Source organism: Vidua macroura, chromosome 5 (assembly GCF_024509145.1).
Source record: "Vidua macroura isolate BioBank_ID:100142 chromosome 5, ASM2450914v1, whole genome shotgun sequence".
NCBI classification, from domain to species: domain Eukaryota; kingdom Metazoa; phylum Chordata; class Aves; order Passeriformes; family Viduidae; genus Vidua; species Vidua macroura.
Genome location: NC_071575.1, coordinates 4312281 through 4332082, shown reverse-complemented (window position 1 = coordinate 4332082; position 19802 = coordinate 4312281). Strand labels below are relative to the sequence as shown.

The following is a 19802-nucleotide window of genomic DNA, read 5'->3' as shown; positions in this document are numbered from 1 at the left end:
TAAACTTGTTTGTTAGCACAGCTGCAGAAAATCAACTCGGAAGGGGCACTGCAGGAGTGAGAAATGCAGGTATTTCACTTGAGGGAATACACACAGACGATACCCTGCGAAATTCAACCAGCTCCACGTAAAGCTCAAGGGAAATATGCAGAGTAACAACAATGCTTTGCATTTCTATAGTGCTTGCCCTTGGCAGCTCTCTGGGAGCTTGCAAACATTAATGAATTCACAGAGGCAGAGATTCAGAGAACATAAAGGCCAGAAGGGACTTTAGATCATCCAGTCTGACCTTCTGTGTATCGCACGCTACTTGGAAATTGTGTGGAAAAGAACCACAAGCATTATTTGGGGGTGGCAGAAAATGCCTTTCTGAAAAAGGCTGAAAGAGCTCAATCTGTTTAGCTTATGAAACAGAAATTAGAGAAACTATCCTGTAGAAAGACCAACAGTGCGTGTTTACATGCAGCTAAATTGAATTTTCCAGAAAGTCATCTACCTTTGATTTGAAAAACACTGAAAAAAGGGGAAAATAGTGTTTCCCTTGGTATCTTCTGATAATACCTATTAATGCTCATTATTAGCATTCATGCTTATTAACTAATTTGAATCTGTTTCGTTTTTTTGTCACAGTTTTTTGTTATTCTCTCCCCTAGATTAAAAAAAATAAACCTTCAGTAACCAGCAGCTCTCTCTGTGGAGGCACTTTATACTCTAAATCAAATGATCTCTCAGTCTTCTTTTAGGTACAATAGGCAGATTGAGTTCATTAAGTCTTTCACTGAAAGCATTTTCTCACCTCTGGAATAACACTAGAGCCTATTGTCACACTGCTTCCAGCTTTTTCTCCTCCTTTTAGAAGTATTCTCCTCATCCACTAGTATCTGTGCTCTGTATTGTAGACACTACATGACTTTTGCCACTTTTCTCTACTCCTTCCTACCAAAGAATGTCTCACAGTCTACTCACTAGGCTGTGAACATTGTTCCTGCTTTAAACACAGAGGTAAATGTAAATGCTAGGACAAAACCCTAACAGGTAATTTTGAGGGAGGCAGATTATGGGTAAGTGGTTCTGATCCTACCTTTACATTAGTATAAATTCAGTGCATTTTAAACATGAGCCTCCAGATTTATACAATTCTTGGCAAGAGAAAATCTAGCCCTTTATTTAAAAGGATTATCCCCTTCCAGCATTTTCCACTTTTTCATCCACTCACAGCCTCATATGGTTGTTTTTCAAGTATCTCTCACTGGACATAAATGTCTTGAAATCCCCAGTTATTCTTTCTCTCTCCCCCTTATTTTTGTCTTCTTGTGACCGATCATCCCCTTTTCAATGACTGCCTCTGACCAGCTGCTTCTCAGATTCTCCCTGCTCTGGTCTACTCAATGTCACAAAACACACCAGCCCCCACATCCCCATCTGCTTTTTAAGGGTTTTTTATTGTAAGCAGGGTTTTTTCTACTCACTGTCCTTTACTTTGCAAAACCCAAAGCAATAAAGAGAAACCACCACAATGTCAAAGGCAGAGAGAGGGGTTTAGGTCAGCCCTAGTTCTGGCCTCCCAGGTGCTGTGCTGGGGCTTTCAGCTGCATTAACAAGCTTATTTTTATTTAGTCATGACTAAAATCATGGAGTGTGGGAACTGTAGGGTAAGAATGCCCTGCCTTGTGCTCAAGGAGAATGCTGCAGTGAATGGGAAGTTCCCTGAGTGTTTGTTTACCTTGCTTGTTGCTGGTTTTTGTTCTGTGACATGGTGAGATCAGGGACTTTCCCTGGTCAAGGGACTACAGGCTAACAGAGTCTCAACTCTTTGTATTCAAGGCACCACCACTTTCTTATACACTTTTCAAGCTCCAGCTTGAATCCATTGTCTTTATACCTCAGATTCTAGCTAAAGCTGCATTACCCTTACAGACAGAAACCCACTTCTAGTTTTGCACCCTAAGTATTTTGCTAGCCTGTTTGTACTACACTATCTCCATACAACTGTGTGCTTTAGTTTAAATGTGTCCTCCAAGGTGCATTCATGACAGCAATCCTATCTGCTTTGTCCTTGGTTGCATGTGGTCAAACAAGCTGGGTGCTCCAGGCTCCTCTCACAATGTCAGACTTCCCTTTCCTCTCATCATCTGCCCATCCTGTCTCAGCCTGTATTCCTTTCACCAAAACTGTAACACAGACTAGAGGAGAGGTCTCACAGGGCTTTGGGTGGGAACATCAATGTATTTTCCCACTGGCAACACCTCCCTAAGCACTAGAATAGCATTTGCTTTGTCCTCAACTGCACTGCACTGTGATTCACCACCATGCCACCATCACCTAATACAGAAGATCTCAGCACTTTTTCCTGAGCTTTCTCAGGATATGTTTACCACTAAGTCTGTCCAGCTGCCTTTCAGCAAGGTTCTCAGGACAGGTCTTGGCAGATGACAATGGTTCCCTGAATTTACTGTGGGGATCAGGGAGCAATACAGCTTTTATTGATGATCCACACTGAGGATCCTCACTGAGATTTGGCAAGAATGGCTCAACAGTTCCCAGAAGACAAGGACTGCCTCCAGTCCTGCCTGCTGTGCTCTCTGCCAGATCTCTCAGAGTTCCCAGCTTACAGAAGATTTCTATTATTAGCTGTCAAGCATATGACCTTGTCTGTCGTACTACTGAAATTCATTCCATTTCTGATACTCCTGCCAAGGTCAAATAAGGCTTCCTCTACAATATCCTGGTCCTTCCATGTACTAGCAATGCCTTCTAGTGTTGAATCACCAGGATACTCCTTCCCTCTCCACAGCTATCTGAGTCAGGGTCTCAGGTTAACATTAGCAAAGGCCAATCCCACGGGTGACCGTGGGGAGTGTAACAAGTAACATTTTGCTAGACTTTGATAGGTGATCTTGCTGCTGCTGTCTTAGATTGACTTCTCCCTCCCTGCCACTTACATTCCTCTGCTTCACTTGATCTTCTCCAGTCTAACTAATTGTTTCTTAAGTGGCAGATATCAATGCTTTACTGAAATACAGAGATGAGACCTTTGAAATTTCTTTTGCCTTCCAGGAAAACAGTCATCTGAAAGAAGGATGTTGGTTTGGCCTGGTGTTATCCAGCACTGATAAACTCATATTGCCTGACTCTCTGTTCCCCTAACTGCTTGGTAATAATTATACTTTCCTTGAAGATCTCCTCTAAATGCTACACACATTGTAGAGGTCACGCTTAAAAGTCTGAGACTGACAAACTTATTTCTTGTCCTTCTTTAATCCTAACTGCTGAATTTTCACTTCTGCAGACTGCATGGAGTCACCACTGTAAAGAGTTGAAAAAAGCCCTTTGCTCTAAGTGTTTTCCACATGCCAGCTCTCCCAGGGCCAGAAAGCAGCCAGGCCCAGCACTGTGAGTGCACTAATCAGCTTGAGCTGCTTATTTACAGCACTCAGCTTGTTTCTTTCCCCAAGGGTGATATTTCTGTCCTTATCAATAACTTGGGTACTGAGTCTTCTTTGGTTTTCGCTCAGACTATAGACTCCTTGATCCCAACTTCACTCTTATTGACCAGAAGTGGCCCTACTTCTTTCTTTCTTTCTTTTTTTTTTTTTTTTTTTTAATTTTTTTTTTTTTATTCCCCAAATAGATGAAGAACATTATGCTGTTTGTTTTAACCTCCTTTGCAAGGTCTAGCTCAGCTTGATACGTAAGCAATCCTCACTTTATCCCAACAACTCTGACCTCTAAGGGAGGGCAGGACAGGGCAGGGCTAGGCAAGACAGCCTTGTTTGCTGTTTGCTTTTTTCCCATTCCACAGTCTCCCTGCAGAGCCAGCTTAAGCAGCTGCTTGTTGTCACAGACAGATGGAGGGTAAAAGAATCATGATCCTCACAGAAATGGGGGCTTCACACTGTCCCCAAAAGTTCAACTGCTCCCTCCCCACACTCCAGACTTTGCACTGCTGCCTGAGAATGCAGTGCCACGAGTCAACAGCAGAATACCCTCCACACATTGGGCAGCAGAGTGTAATTCTGGTGCCATCCAACCAGAATTATCTGTGATCCTGTGAGTGGGGTTTCTGTGCTCCAGTGAGAGAAAGAAAGAAAAGAAAAATGTCTTTTGAAGGGAAAGGGACAGCAGTCAGAGTCCCATTACAAAGCCTGATGATAGGGAGATTTGTGCCTTAGGTGATAGGTAGGGCAGGAGAAAAAGAATTCAGGATGAGTTAGGTGGCTAAAAGAACGTCTCTTAGGAGGAGGCTGGAGCTGTATTCAGATCTGCTAAGTTTCTGTGGTTCTCACACTGCAAAACTTGTCTGCCTTGGCTGAATTTAAGCTAAACCATCACACAAGACATTTCCTATAACCTCCTCTGCTGTGACATTTACCACCATCATCCTCATATCTACAGTCTGCTCATGTGATCCTTTTCAGCATCTTCTCACGTGGCTTTGCTCCTCTGCTAAACTGTAGGTGCTTACAGAGCTCAGGACATCAGCTATACCTGTGCTAAGGCTACAGACAACAGCACTTTACCCCCCACACTTTGCATAGAAGGCATGTGGCACTGGGGGGATAGATGTGAGTGGGGTAATGAGCTGGCCTTGCATTCACACAGAGATTTAGGTGGTGTCAGGGGTGCCAGTGCCACTTGCTTGGCAGCCTGTGGATCTTCACACACCTTCAATTGAAGGCCTGGCACCGTTCATTACCCTCGCACTTTGTCAGTCCCCCTAAATACCCAGTGCTTATTGACAGCCCCTGCACACTGGGTAAAACTCCATGGGATCAATCCTGTACCTACCTGGAAAACCCCACAGACAGGAGAAAGTGCAAACTGCTCTGTGGTTATGAGTGTCTGTGCACGTCCCCAGCGAGATGCGCACGCAGGGAGCCCAGGGATCTCACCACACACTGCAGATCAGCTCTTTATGTATGCAGACACACACATGCATGCACAAATCACCTCACACGTCATTTATCTACACATCCAGTGCACTCCCACAAGCACCCCTGGGCAGGGATACAGGGCCCTGCAGATGCTGGGTAAGCAGGAGTTAATGGAAGAGAGGCTGGGAAGGAAATGAAAAGCAAAAAAAAAAAGTTGAAAGCCCAGCACATGATTCTTCTCCTATCACATCTGTGAATCCTGGAGCGCAAGAGTAATTGTCTGCAATGAGTCAGACCAAAAGGCACAAGGTAATGGTTGCTATGGCAACTTGTGCACTGCTCTAATTCGGCTCGGAATTAAAATTATATCGAATAATTTGCAAGCAAAGGCAACATGGCAAAGGCGCTGGGTGCCAATCTAAAAAATCCAGCTATATGCAAGTCTCATCCTGAGTCAGTGTCAAGGGCTCTTTTCGCTTCAAGAGCGACAACCATGGCAATCAGTGGAGCTGTAGAGGCAGCAGTGATGGATAGCCTTAGGCAAGAGGATTTCTGCTACACACAGGCAAGAACGGGGTCCTGGGCTGGGGCTCCAGCCTGGAACAGGCTCCGGGGCTGAGGATATCCTGGGACAGATGCCTCACCAGACCCTAAATGGGAAAACTCATTGCTCACAATTTTTTGTTGGGGTCCCACTGAGAAAATTCCCTGAAAGGGCTGGTGAAGGCAGGGCCGGGACACAGGAACCTACCCACAGGGTCTGTGCTGGGTGAAGCACTGCCTGCATGGGCTGAGGAAGGCAGGGCTCACTCCCTTAGAGCTTTTTCCCTGGTTAATGGTTCAGTGTAAAAACTCAGGCACTCAGCAGAGACTACAAAGAAATATTAACTCCATAGAATTGTCTTCAGTTTTTCCCCAGACGAGGACTCCTCCCAAGGCAATAGACAATGTCTGCACACACAGGGGGGAAGCATGGTCTCTGTGCTGAAGATCTTACAGCCTATGCAGACAGCACAAACACCATGGAAGAAAAGGAAATGGCTAAGGTCTAGCCAGGGTGAGCAGAATGCTATGAAAGATGCCTCACATTACTATTTTTAGCATTCTTTTGAGGTCAAAATACACTTATTTGCCCCTCCTGTCCCCAGTTCCTGTCTATGCATGGGGACATCTAGCTGGAGTTCTGCAGGCAGATGTTGCTCTCTCTCCTGTTCACTGAGCTGCCTGGAGGATAATCAGCTCTGAAAAGGGAACCATGTGGCCCCAGCACTGATGCCAAACCTTGACGAAAGGCAAAGCTTGTAAGACCAGAGCCAGCGCAAAATAACGTAGCCACCTCACTTTTGTCTGGCTCATGGAACAGCTTGTGCGTGCCCCAGAAACACCCCAAAAAGCAGCCTGGGCGCTTAGAGGTATCCCCCAAGGCTCAGAGTGTAAGCAGAATGCAATGGGTGGCAGGCAAGCAGATGGGGAGATGAAGAGTGCGAGAGACGCTGGTTTTGCCACACTAACATGTCATGGGGATGCTGACATCGGAGTAGTGTCTCAACCCTTAGGCCAGCCAAGTGTGTACCCACTGGTAACAGCCTCCAGACAGATGTCCTGAGAGGTGGAGAAGGCACAGCTGCTGGTAGCAGTAAATCAGCAGCATTTCTGCATTACGAGTGTCCCCAGCACTCTCCATGACTCATTTCCAGGGCACGGCCTGTTCAGATGTCTCTGATTTTGTCGGATCAGATGGATGCGTGAGAAACTGCTCGGGCTTTGGGGATTGCCAGAAGGGGCTGGCATCAGGCAGAGACCAGACGCAGCAGCTCATGGGCTCTCGGAGTCTGCTTGTCTCTGTGCGTTGGGATGACCCCAAGATTGTAAAAGTCCTTGTTCTCCTAGCCTGTGCAGCCAAAGATGGAGTTGGAATGCGCAGGAACAGCTTCTCAAGGTTGTTTATTTTTCCTTATCTATAACATTCTTTCTCTGACCTGCTGAGTTCTGTCCAGCAAGTCGGCCACGGCATTCTGTGTGTCGCCTTGGGTGGCATTTACATTTTATACTAGAAATGACGTGAACTATATTTACAATACTGTGCCAATACCTATCATCTATGCTAGACAGTGTGTCTCTACCTTAAACCAGTAGAAAAGTGTCACCATCAAACCAAGACGTGGAGGAAGAGAAGAAGGAGAAGAAGGACAGGACACGCCTGAATCCCTCCATCTTGACCCCCTGAATCCTAGTCTAAAAAAGCCCCAAAATTCTACTTTTTCACCCTGTGTTAATTCAACTACTACACTACTCAAACCTTTGTGACTTGTAATTCCTCATACAAATTTGGCAGCTTTTTCCATGGGCTAAAATGGAAGCCACAGGTATTTTTGATTTTTGCCAAGGTCTCCAAGCCCCCTGCCAGGGTCTTGAGACAGCCAGGGCAGCCAGAGGGATGTCCTGGACTCTGACAATGAGCTAAAAATGAGTTGTCTTCCTTCTTTTTATCCATCATACCACTGCATGCCAGGGGAACCATGATTTCCATAAAGGCACCTGGTGACGCCTCAAGGACTCACGGAAGTCTCTGCACTGAGACAACTTTGGCACAACCTTCAGCACGAAAAGAGGGACAGCATTCCTTCTGAATACTGCAGTATGCATTCAAGAGATCAGCTACCCTCATATTTTATATGGGTATCTTAATGCTGCTTTCTGGACCAGCCTAGTGAAATAATTTTAATTCTCCAGTTTATAGGCAGCTATTTCCAAGGAAAAGGTGCTTATGCTATTAGAGCTTATTTCTGTGCATTTTAACAGCTTCTACTGATGCTACTGTCACTTTCCAGAGAGAAGGTTGAAATGTTTTATCCATCCAAGCAGCAAAACTGTAGGAATATGGAATTGTGTGCAGATTAGCTTGAAAAGATGCCACAGCAACAGTCCTGCTGAAAAAGCCACCTGCACCTCCTGTTCCTGCTTGCTGGTAGCAGACAGCAGGTAGCCAAAATTGGAGACCAAGGAAGAGATGGAGAGACTTCAAGCTGGCCAGGAATTGCTTTTCAAATTAAGAGCTTCCATCACACTGACAGAGGCTTGATTTTAACCAGAGGTAAAATGGCAAAATTACTCCCCATTACCTACTTTTCAGACTGATAGGTTTCAAATTATTTTGAAAAAAAAATCAAAATATTTTTTTTTAAATCTGCTTCTGCTGTGAGTACAGAGCTTTTGTGAAAATACTGGTCTTGATAACTAAGTGTCTCAAAAGTCTGTCTTTAAAACAGAGACAACATTTCTCTTCCCTGCCCCTTGTTTGAGCTTGCCTAGGGCTCCCCCCAAATACATCTGCATGAATTGCTGGTGTCATGGGATAATGATTTCACTGTGGTCCAATAACTGCTGGTAAGAGCAGCTACTTCCAATATCAACAGAGGAGAGAAGTGTTGTGCAAAATAAACCCGCATCTCCCAAGTGCCCATTTGGATTATTTTTCTTGGGCACCATGTGCATGCCCCGTTGTCTGCTGTCATGCCCTGCCACATGACAGCCATGGACCTAGCCCTACCTGTCCCTGTTGGGACTGGCAGCCAGCTGACAGCCCCAGAAGTTGAACAGCCAGAAGGTCAGGCAATGAAAGAGACGTCATCCACAGCCTGAAGTGACAGCTGAACTCCTGCACAGATTCCAGCAGTTTCACTGAGGCTTTAAATCATGAAAAGCTTCTGTCAGGAGCTCCATGTGATTTCTGCCTTGCAGCCTGAGGATCAGAAAGCCCCAGGCTACTGACTCATGGGAGGGAGCAGATGACAGTGCTATCTGGGGCAGGACATGGCTTGGGGAGAATGCCATCCCCATTCCTTATTTCTCATTTCCAATGCAGTTAGTGTGCATGAAAGGTACTGGACTGACATCCCAGGAGAATAGCTGCCTCCTAATTAATTATAATTAATCATCCAGGCATTACTTAATGTTTGCATAGTTCTTTGAAGTGCCAAAGCACAATATAGCAGGTAGATAATATTAATTCCAAGAAACAGGTAGAGTCAAGCCAGGGTTGCCTGTGTGGCTTCCCACCAAAGAGACCACACCAACTCAGCTCACACAAGTGGACCCTGCCTTAGCTCCACCATGTCCTCCAAGAAATCTGTGTGTACCCTGAACCCCTTGTGCACCCCTCCCAGGCTCATGGAGGAAGGAGAGGGATGGATGAAAAGGGGTGAGGATAGGGCTGGGCAAAGCCCAGAGTCCTTTCCCTCCTGAATTTGGCCACCTCTCCACGTGGAGTAGCATCTCTAATGGCAAGAGGAGCAGCTTGGACTCCCCCTCAAACCCCTTCTGGGATTTCCCTCTGAGCTAAGACAGACTGAAATGGGAGGAAGGAGGCCCTTGTGCTTCCCCCCTCCATCCCTTCTCTCAGCCCTCCAGACTGCAACTCTAATTCCATCTGACTGCTCCCTCACTCCCTGACAGCAGCCAGGCTTGTGTCATCTTCCTGGACATTTGATTTTACCAGTTTGCCTTACTCTGCCCTGGCTATGGACTGCCATTCATCTGCCAGAAAAAAAGGGGCCCAATGCTGCCTGTACCCAGCATTCTCCCCATGGGGGCACTGGGGGTGCTCCCTCCCCATGAGCATGGCTGTAAATCCTGGAGCTTAATTTTTCACTGCATGCATAGTGAACATTTCAAAGTGCTTAAAAATCCCCTCAAGCACCATCAAGTCAAACAAGTGACAGTAATGATCAGTGATAGAATGACAGGCCAGTTCATACCACTTGTTCTTTCATAGGGGCACTTAAAAAGTCTCTGTTGTTCCCCTTTTACAGAACTGTGGCTGCATTTATTCAGAAACTACAAATCTACCCAGATATTTGGTTTTCTGGGAACCAGTGCTGGGTACCAAACTTCTGCTAGTACAACTAAATTACCATGGTATCAATCCCAGTAAGGGCTGATACCATCAGAATAACAATAACAACAATCTGCATCCCATTCTGCTTTCACTGCCTCTTGTGTGCCTCCACACTCCCTCCCCTTCCTTCACCTGTCTCCTGTACCCAGGATGGTGTTGCAGCTCTGCCCAGCTTCATTTCTGCTGCAGCCCCTCACAGTCCCCTAGAATCAGAATCTAGCCATTCAGGATAATTATATTACTGTGAGGGGAAATGAAGTGAGATCTACATCCTTACTCTCTAAGCTGACATTCTCAAGAAAAAATAATATTTCAATTGGTAGCGTGACCATTAATTATTGCCCTTTTTTAAAAATGACTACTAGTATGAAAGATTCAGATGATGAACCTTAGTCACTACCAGAAAAGCAAATGGTAATATAGCACTTTTCTCCTCCCTGAGCACCCCCCTAAACATTACATTGACACCCAAGCCAGCACATGGAACCTATCTCAGCAAACCCTTGCACTCCTGCTGAAGTCAGTGGAGGCTACAGCTGGAGACATGAAGAACTTTGGACCCTTTGGGTGATAGTGTTTGCCCTGATGCTATCATTTAGCCCACCCATACCATGGATCAGAGATGGGCTGTTTTCATCAAAGCATAAGAAACAGGAGTGAAGAACGCCCACCATGTGTGAGAGCAGCAGAAGATGCTTGTGGTCACCTAATGTACCTGCTAGGGACAGGGACCATGGTACCTTTAAGGAACAAAAGCAACTAAAAATTCATTTATCTGTCTCAGCTTCCATGGTTGCCAGCGAGAAAACTGGTTCTGCATAATTTCCAAAAAATGTCAGATTTTTCACCTTATTGTTATTGTTTCAAAATATGTTTTTGTTTCCCTATCTTTGCTGTTTCCTTCACCCTCTGCAAAGGATCCTGCCCCTTCACAGCATGTCCACACAGACAGTATTCAGCATAACTGAGTGGGTGGCAATCTCCACAGGGGTTGTGGAAAGTGCTGCTGACAGAAGAGAAATGGCTCTGTCAGGGCCAGATCCTCCTGCCACTTGTTCTTGCTCCAGTGCTTCCACTGAGAAATTTCCTTCCTTGAATTTATGCTGAGTGCCAGATTGTCCTGGTTTCAGCTAGGGTAGAGTTAATTTCTTCTCAGTGGCTTCAGAGTGCTGTGTTTTGAATTCATAATGAGAATGTTTTGTTTTTTTGCTAAGTGTTTATTCTAAGTCAAGGGTTTTTTTCCTTGTCTCATGCTCTGCCAGTGAAGAGCTGAACAAAGGAAACTGGAGGGGACCATAGCTTGGACAGGTCACCTGAACTGACCAAAGGGGCATTCTATACCACAGAGGATCATGCCCACTATAGAAACTGGGGGGAGTTACCCAGAAGAGGGACCAGTCTGGCTTTGGGAAGAGAAGTCTGGCATGAGTCAGTGGGTGGTGAGCAATTGTATCTTGCATTGCTTGTTTTTCCCTTTTTATTATTATTTTTATCATCATTGTTCACCATTATTATTGTATTTTACTTAATTTTCAATTATTAAACTGTTCTTATCTCAAACTGCAAGTTTTACTTTGATTCTCCTCCCCAATCCACCAGGGTGGAGGGGTGAGAGGGAGGTTGAGTGAGTGGCTGTGTGGAGCTTAATTTCAAGCAGGGCTTGAACCACAACACAGACAAACTGCTTGTGTGCCTCTGCTCTATTCCACAGGTCAAGAAAGGGAAGGAAAAAGATCATGAAAAACAAGCTTACTTTAAAAAAATGTTATTTTCTCCTCTCAAATGAATGCTTAGAAAAATGTTTCAGTGCTGTACAGAGGCCCTTGGTGTGGTTTCAATGCTGTTTCATTTTCTGCTGGGTATAACAGTGTCAGCTGGTGTCAGTTTTGGGAGCAGTTTCTATCATCCAAGCACCTATTAATGTGAACTTTGCTGAAACCATCTCTGTTCACAGGTGGCTCTGGGCAGACTTCATAATAATTTTCTGGCTTTGGGCATAAAAGTGAGACGTTCTGTTTCATAACACTTCCTTCAGCTTATAAGTACTTTCTCAATGCCCAGGTGATAACTAAAGAGTATCATTGTCAGCTAGAACTTACTGAAATCCTGGAAACTAAGGAATGCTTCATCAGATGAAGTTAATTTGCTATAGTTGTACTGACTAGTAGCATTGAAGAACATCCCCTGTCTCCTACCCAGCCTGGGCAAATGCAGTGGCAGACTGAAGGTATCTGCTGTATGGCCTTCTCTCTACAGGGTGGTCCTGTAACAAAGTTGTTGTTTGGTGTCCATTCTATCAGTCATCCCTTCCACCATGTAAGGCTCCATGAGCACTAACCATTCTTTCCTAAGAAGCTTTGCATCACAGCATATAATTCCTCCATTACCTGTTCCATCAGCCTCTTCCTTTGGTCACTGTTTCCAGGTCTAAAGCAACTTCCATGGAGCTACATTTTCTCTTACCCCAGTACTCTTATGCTGAGTGGTTAAATTGGATATGGTGCCAGGGTTACTGATAATGCTGGGTTTTTTTTTTTGTTTTTTTTTTTCTTTTTTTGTTAAATGGCTGCTCTGTTTCTGAGTTCAGTGCACTTCCATAAAGGCTGTAGCAATTAGTACAGATAATGGAAAATCTTCAAAAGCTTTGAGGTTCTGTTGGAAATAATGTGCTACATGAATTTTCCAAAAGAAGATTCAGTCTAGTGAAGGTCTGTAAAAAGGAGTTTAAAGCTCAGATACAGCAGTAAGTTTGGCAATCTATAGGTATGAGTTGGAGCTCTAGCAACATGCCCATTCCACCAGCAGAAGTTATTTTTCATTTGAGATAACAATGGGGACACACAAACATGAAGATGCTCCAAAGCCAAAGCGTTTTGCAAAGTTTTAAACCTTTATGCTATTAGAGCTTATTTCCGTGCATTTTAACAGCTTCTACTGATGCTACTGTCACTTTCCAGAGAGAAGGTTGAAATGTTTTATCCATCCAAGCAGCAAAACTGTAGGAATACAACCTACTCCTGCTCCAGAGAAAGAGTCTCAATCCACAAATTCACCAGCACTGGAGATGGGAAGCTTCCATTCAAGCAGCCCATTTCCTTTTCAGAAGCCTGTCAGCCACTCAGTACCTGTTCCATTATTCTCTGCTTAGCCTAGTTCTCAATACCACAAGCTATTGTGGCTCCTGTCACTTCCCTTGAATGACAAGCTAACAGCTCTCAGCTCCCACACTCAGTGCAAGATGCAGCCATTTCATTCAAGATAAAAAGAGAAGCCAGAATGTCCTACCTGCAGCAATTCCCATCTTCCCGTCCACAGACACAGACACAGCCGTGCTCACTGTCACCACTTTTGGCAGGCCACCTCCCTCTGTCAAGACACAAATACAGCAGGCTTGGTTAGCTTACCCCCAGAGAGGAATAAAATGCAGCAGGAGCAGCTTGCCCTCACATTTTCCCATCCAGGACAGTGTCTGCATATTCCTCAACTCTGAAACATCCCAGAATTTCAAGGGTTGCATCTTCCAAACACAAAACCAGCCTAAAGGGCTATGAACAGATTTTATTTTTCTCCTCTTTATGGCTCATGATAAAAGTGGTATCCTCAACATAAATGAAGTGTCCAAGGTGGGATTGGTGGGGGGGGAAGGGGAGGGTCTGAGCAATCTGGTCTCATGGGAGACATCCCTACCCACAGCAAGGGGTGTGGAACTAAGTGACCTTTAAGGTTCCTTTCAGCCCAAAACGTTCCATGATTCTGTGATAAAATGTAGAGGATTGGCCTCCTTGATTTTGGGCATGTAGAGCTTCTCTTAGGTCAGAGAGCTGTTCTGCTCAATGCACCATTTAAACTGTGTAGATAGAGGAGAAGCAGGACAGGTAATTCTGACAACACTTACACACCAAAGGCCAGGCTTATATCTAATTCTTCCCCAAGCCAGGCCAGAACTACAAACTGCAGAGACAGCAGCTTCCAGAGCACACTCCATTTTAGAAACAAAGCCTTCTGGGACTTTGTTGCCTAAACTCTCTTATTCCCCAGGGTCTCCCAATTATCCTTGAGCTGCTGGCTTTAAGCATCCTGTAGGTCCTGTGACACATCTGCCAGCCCTGTGCAGATCCCTGAGCTCCCACGGGGAATTTAAAATCACACGGCTGGATAGGCTCAAGCAACTGAACTCCATCTCTCCTTGTCAGGGCAGTTGTTCCAGCCTGCAATTGTCCATGTGGCAGATTCCATTTCTAGATATTTTTAAAATTGATTAGATTAACTTCAGCTGGGGCACCTCTTTGGGAACTGCCAGGGGACAGTTTGAAGGCCAGGCTGATCGATGTAGTCTGCACCTGGTTCCCTCCGCGCATGCTCTATAGAAATCTCTTCCTTAGACAGACAGGTCAGGGATTCTTTCCATCCCCACAACTCCAGCATTTGTTACTGCTTTCCATGTCTGCCCTCATCATTATAGGTGTGTCCAGAGCACAATTCAGTGCCTACCACAGTTTAGCCTGGAGGCTCTCACTATTTTGTTTTTTTGATCAAAGCCAGATTAACCTGCTCAAGTGCGTCAAAAGCAGTAAAACCTTTGTGAAATAAATACTCAGCTCACACGCCTTGAGCATGATCCTGCCTTTATTGTTGTCCTATATGATGCTTGTATCCCCAGTTGTCTGTTCTGTATATGCTGGATAATAGGTTTTGCACCCTTGAGACTGGTCCTGAGGGTGAAGTGGGGAGAGAAGGAGCGTGGAGTTTGTTATCAGGGACTGCACTCACTCCTCCACATTCCTGCTCCTGGACTGTGCTGTCTGTGGATGGACAGCCAGCGGGACAGAGCTCTCCTTTGGTTTCAGTTAGTTTTTAGCTAGCTGAGGCAGAGAAGTTCCCTGGACTGTGGACCTGTTTAAACCTGCTCTGGAAGGAACACCCAGAAGAGCACCAGGAACTCACACCTGTGGCCCACTGGGCTGGGCCTGGGCCGTGGCATTTCCAGTGCTGGAGGGACTGGTAAGAGACTGAGCGAGCTGAGCTACAGCCCACCAAGGGGACTTTCTGAGTTTGTCATCTCTTTTGGAGCAGCAAGAGGTTTTATTGTTTATTACTGTCCATTTTTTTTTTTTTTTTGATGGTGAACACTTTGCCTGTTAAATAAAGAGTTTTTTCCACTTTTCTCCGGGGAAATCTTTTTTCCGGAACCAGTTGTGGGAGGGGCCACTTGAATTTTCTTTCTAGAGGAAACCCCTTTAGAGGTTTTCTCCCAAATTTGCCCTAAACCAGGACAATGGTGAACCTCAAATGGCTTGTTTGAGGATGGGACAAAGAAGCAAAATACACTTAGGGTCTCTAGAAAAAAAAAAAAACTCACTCAACACATGAAAAATCTGGGCTGCAAGAACAGTACTACTTGACATGCAGAGGCTGCCCTGCTGTCCTTTTATTTCTGAGACTTCTGGACAGTGGAAGGAGGTCGTGTGCATAAATGCTTCTGATGACCTGCAGTCACTTCCTGCTGGTTTCCTCTCCAACAGAGAGCTGTTGGGGGTTTTCCTTCTTAGATGATTAGAAACCCATCTGCCACAAAAAACCTCCTGTCACAGCAGGGGACTTGTGGAAAACATGAAAAGGGGACTTCAGCATTTGATAGAATTTAATAAGAAACTGGGTGGCCTATTTTGGCTAAAATGTGGGGCAGCCCTGCTTCATCAGATGTCAAGGAAGGGCCTGGACTCTGCTTTATAGTAAATGACTATCTCAGAAGCACTGGGTATTATTTCCAGGGAACCTCTCTGAGCCCAGCTGCTCATCCCTAAAGACCAATAATCTCCCTTACAGTTTAGGGCACAAGGTCTTCAGGGCCAAGTGCTACTTCTCACAAGGTGCCTGCAGGATTTCCAGGTGTGTGGGGTTCTAGACTTGATTTAAGCTTCTGACCCGTGGCCATGTAAAATAAAGAACAGTGCCAGCTACTTGTCTTCAGTCTTTATCCAAAACTAGCCACAGCCCCAACGTTTAGCCAGCAGTGACTACTGTGGCCTGGGTAATGGCTGTCCCAGGAAGTCCCACAGGGTGTCACTGCCTGGTTTTCCAACCCACGCCCTATTCCAAAAATCAGATGCCATGGCTTGCAGGGGAGTAAAAGGTCCCTCCTGCCATCTCTCCCCCTCTCTCCACACTTGCCTTTTAAGTGAGATGTAAGGGTGTTGGAGAGAAAGAGGCTTTTGTAGGTTTTGAGTATTTTCTCTTTCCATCCCTTTCCCTATACATCCTGGTTCATCTCTTGCCTCCCAGGCTGGTTTCTTCTCTTTGCTACTTGCTTTCCCACCCACCAGACTCCCACCACTGTGCCACAAAAAGCTTTAACAGCTACAGTGCTGAGCTCTGTGACAGAGATGGAGAGCTAGGGGCCAGGGAGGAGCACAGAGGGGATCTCTGCCTTCTGTGGAGGAGTCTCACATGAATATTTTGTTTTGCTTGTTTGTTTTTAGGCTCTTCTGCTCTCTTCCAGCCTTTGAGAAGGTCCTGGCTGGCCCTGCATGTTCACAGGAACATGGAGGAACCAAGCAAGAGATATTGAAAAGCCACTCCTTGCTTTCCTCTAGTGTTTGAACTTTGCTGAGCAAGAGATGCCATTTTCTAGTATTGGGATTGGAAGGACGCGGGACACCAATGCTGTGGAAAAGCCTTCCTCTCCACCCTTTTCCTCCACCATCTTCCATAACAAACTCATCCTTTCCCGTCATGGAAAGTGGTGATGGAAAAAATGACACGCTCTGAACTTAGACATCCTGGCTGTTTGCTGATCCCTGACCAGTGCCAGCTGTTACTGCCATCCAGCAGGGCTGATGCTGTTCCCTCCCAAGCCTGGCCACATCTATGTGTCTCATTCCTTCTGCAACACCTTTCCTGTTCCCTTCTCATGTTTCCTGCGTATTCCAGCCCCACAAGTACCTTGTGTTCCCCCAGCTCACACCTCTCTAAACCTTTCCATCTACCTATGCCCTGCTTTTCAATTTCCATCCTTCTGCTCTGCATTGCTCATTCCTGACTGCCTTCCCCACACCTTGTGGCTTCATCTTTCAGCTGTGATCATCATCTTGGCCATGAGCTCTGTGCCCCTCACTGGTGTGAGGAGGGCAGGTCTCAGCACTTCCCGCTAGGCAGGAAGCAGCGCTAAAGGCATCGGGATGGGCGCGGTGTGGGATGCGAGGTGTGAAAAGCTTTTTTCTCTTTCCCTCTGTCTGCCCTGCGTTGAGGCTGGGGTTACCTGAATCATCTTCTGAGACAATGCTGTAGATGAAGCTGCCGGGGGGATGCTCGGCCGCCCTGCGGTACCACAGAGGGAAGTGGTCCATGGTGAAGATGCTTTCCTTGTCCTTCTGTGTCAGGAATTTCCTGCCGGGAGATAACACGCTGCTCACGGTGCGGAGGAGCGGCAGCCCTCCTCGGGGCAGCGCAGCGGGACACCTGCGCATCGCCCTCACCTCACCACCCGGGCCTTTTCTATGGGCGAGGGCAGGCGGTGTCGCCGCTGTCCCCCGCTGTCCCCTCGGGGCAGGGCCGGGCCTTCCCTCGCTCCTGAGGGGCGGCCGCGCCCGCCGCGCCTCCCGCGGCCGCCGCCAGGTGCCGCTGTTGGCCCGGGCCAGGCCCGCGGCGGCGGCCCCGGGCGGGCGGTGGGGCCGGGCCCGCGGGCCCTGAGGGCCGGGCAGGGCGGGAGGGAACCGGGCAAGGCGGGAGGGAACCGGGCAGGGCGGGAGGGTTACCGGGAACGACACCCCGCCAGCAGCGGGGGCAGCGCCGGAGTGCGGCGTGAGCAGGTGGGCTCCTCACCCCGCACAGGTGCTTGTGGCCATTAGTTAGTGCAGGGGATGGGGAGCAGGTGAGGAAAGGGGATTAGGCAGTCTCCTACAAAAAAAAAAAACCAAACAAATCACCCATCCCCAAACATAAGGTTATGCAACTGTGTGTAAATCCTCATCTCCTCAGGAGATGCTCAGAGCAGAGACCTCATAGCAGCCTTCCAGTAGCTGAAGGGGGGCTACTGGGAAGTTGGAGAGTGGCTCTGTTAGGAACTGAAGTGATAGGGCAAGGAGAAATAGGTAGAGATTGAAAGAGGGGAAATTTAGGTAAGATACTGGGAAGAAATCTTTTAAGGTGAGGCTGGTGAGAAGCTGGAACAGCTTGCTGAAGGAGGTTGTGGATGCCCCAGCTCTAGCAGTGTTCAAGGCCAGGTTGGATAAAGCCTTAAGCAACTTAGTCTAGTGGGAGGTGTCCCTCCCCATGGCAGAGTGGGTCAGGGACAGATGATCTTTAAGGTCCATTCCAATCCCTTAACTAATTCTATGATTCTGTGATTCCTAGAGAGGCAGGAACTGAAGTACTTGAGCAAAGAGGTGCTTCTGAAGGCAAGAGGATGTGCTCAGGCGAGACCTCATGAAAATCAGGTCATTTGCTTCCCTGGAGGTCCATACAGCTTGCCTGGCAAATCCCTTTGTTTTCAGACTCTTGTTTTGCTGTACGTTTTGACGTAATGATAACTCCTCATTTACGATTCCTTCCTTTTAGGGGATTCCAGAAGCTCCTCCTGTGAGATATGTGGGGATCTGCCTCTGCAGTGTGGTGACTGTGACTGTTTGAAGCACTGAACACTGTTCCTGATAAGCAGTGGGAATCATCACGTTAGCCTCCTGCAGCACACAGCATTTCTCCCTTGTTGCCAGAGACTGACTACTCTGACTTGTTCAGACTGCTTCAAACACATGAAGAGTGTCACCTTTCAGGCACAGCAGAGCTTGAGGGTAGGACTCATGTTTGGGGAACCTGGGGACAGTGAAACAGCTGCCGAGAAGCCAATGACCACCACCCACACGGTCCCTTTCTGTTCCATCTGCTGGCGTGCCTCCGTGACCTGTCCTTTCCTACAGCAGCATGCACCAGCCTGCGTATCCAAAACGCAACAGAACGCGAACTGCCCTTTCCATGTCAAAACCCTTCAGTGCACACATGCTTCTGCCTGGAGGGAGAGGACAGGAGAGCGAATGGGATGTGACAGATGTCAGTCACATCGCTTAACGCCTCGCTGCAAGGCGCTGGGATGCGGCTGCCACGCGGGCAGTGCGAGAGGCAGAGCGGCATAAACCTGGGGGAGGAACTGAGACAGAAAGATCAAACACTGCCAAGCTGGAATGTCGCTGGGGCACTGGAGTGCAGAGCCTGTGCACTGCACAATGGTCCTGGGGATACGCAGTAACTGTGGACATTTTCTGTGGCAGCTGACTGAAGTCAGGGAATGGTTGAAGGGTTTCATTCAAATGAATGCACTTTGGGACAGTATTTTAAGAAAAACTCAAAAGGACCAGAGGAAGACAAAGGACACCTAGTGTGATTTTGTGAATCAGCATTAATGCCATCAAGGTGTTGCTCCTTTCCATTCTGTCTCCTCAAAAGCATTTCTAAGGCTGGTGGTGATTTCATGCTGCCCCTTCAGAGACACTGACAGAAGCTCTGTAATGCAGCTTAGGGACTTACTTGTTGGAAATCTTCTCAGAGCCCACATACAGGGCACTCCTCATGAGTCCAGCCCGAGTGCCCAGAAACGCCATCTCAATGCCTGCCTCAGTATCCCTGCGGAACAGAAATACAACAGCAGAAGCAAACAGTTCTCACAAGAACAGCCATGATCCAGGGTGAGGGCCTTTCAAACTTGAAGCCACATCTGGAGACCTGGTCCCAAGTTCATTTGCAATATAACCCATCTACACCAGGAGTGATAGTGGCTCCTCCCTGCTAATGGCAACAGGTTGTTACTGGCTGACAACTGGCAGGTTTAAGACTTGTGCTCAGATTTAAACCTTTGAAGTCTGCTTATTTCATTCTCTTTTAAGTAGGCCATAGGCTCCTCTGCCCCTGCTAGCTCTGCTGCAGGCTACTCTCACAAGGCTGAAGTGCAGGAGGGGAACTACAGAAGGAGAATGGCTGGATCAGGGATGCAGAGAATGGCCAGGGTAGCAGAATGTGACTAAAGAGGGTGTGTTGGTGTA

At 46.9% G+C, this 19802-nt stretch overlaps 1 protein-coding gene across 1 annotated transcript in view; it reads right to left on the bottom strand.

Moving 5' to 3' along the window:
* The window catches only part of CACNA2D4 (calcium voltage-gated channel auxiliary subunit alpha2delta 4), a 123276-nt gene that overhangs the window by 53124 nt on the left and 50350 nt on the right, over positions 1–19802 (bottom strand). Inside the window, exons 25-27 of the mRNA XM_053978342.1 lie at positions 19291–19386; positions 17030–17157; positions 13057–13137 (exon numbers count right to left, since the gene is read on the bottom strand). Of these exons, the coding sequence (XP_053834317.1) occupies positions 13057–13137; positions 17030–17157; positions 19291–19386 (305 nt within the window). The remainder of the gene's footprint in view (positions 1–13056; positions 13138–17029; positions 17158–19290; positions 19387–19802) is intronic.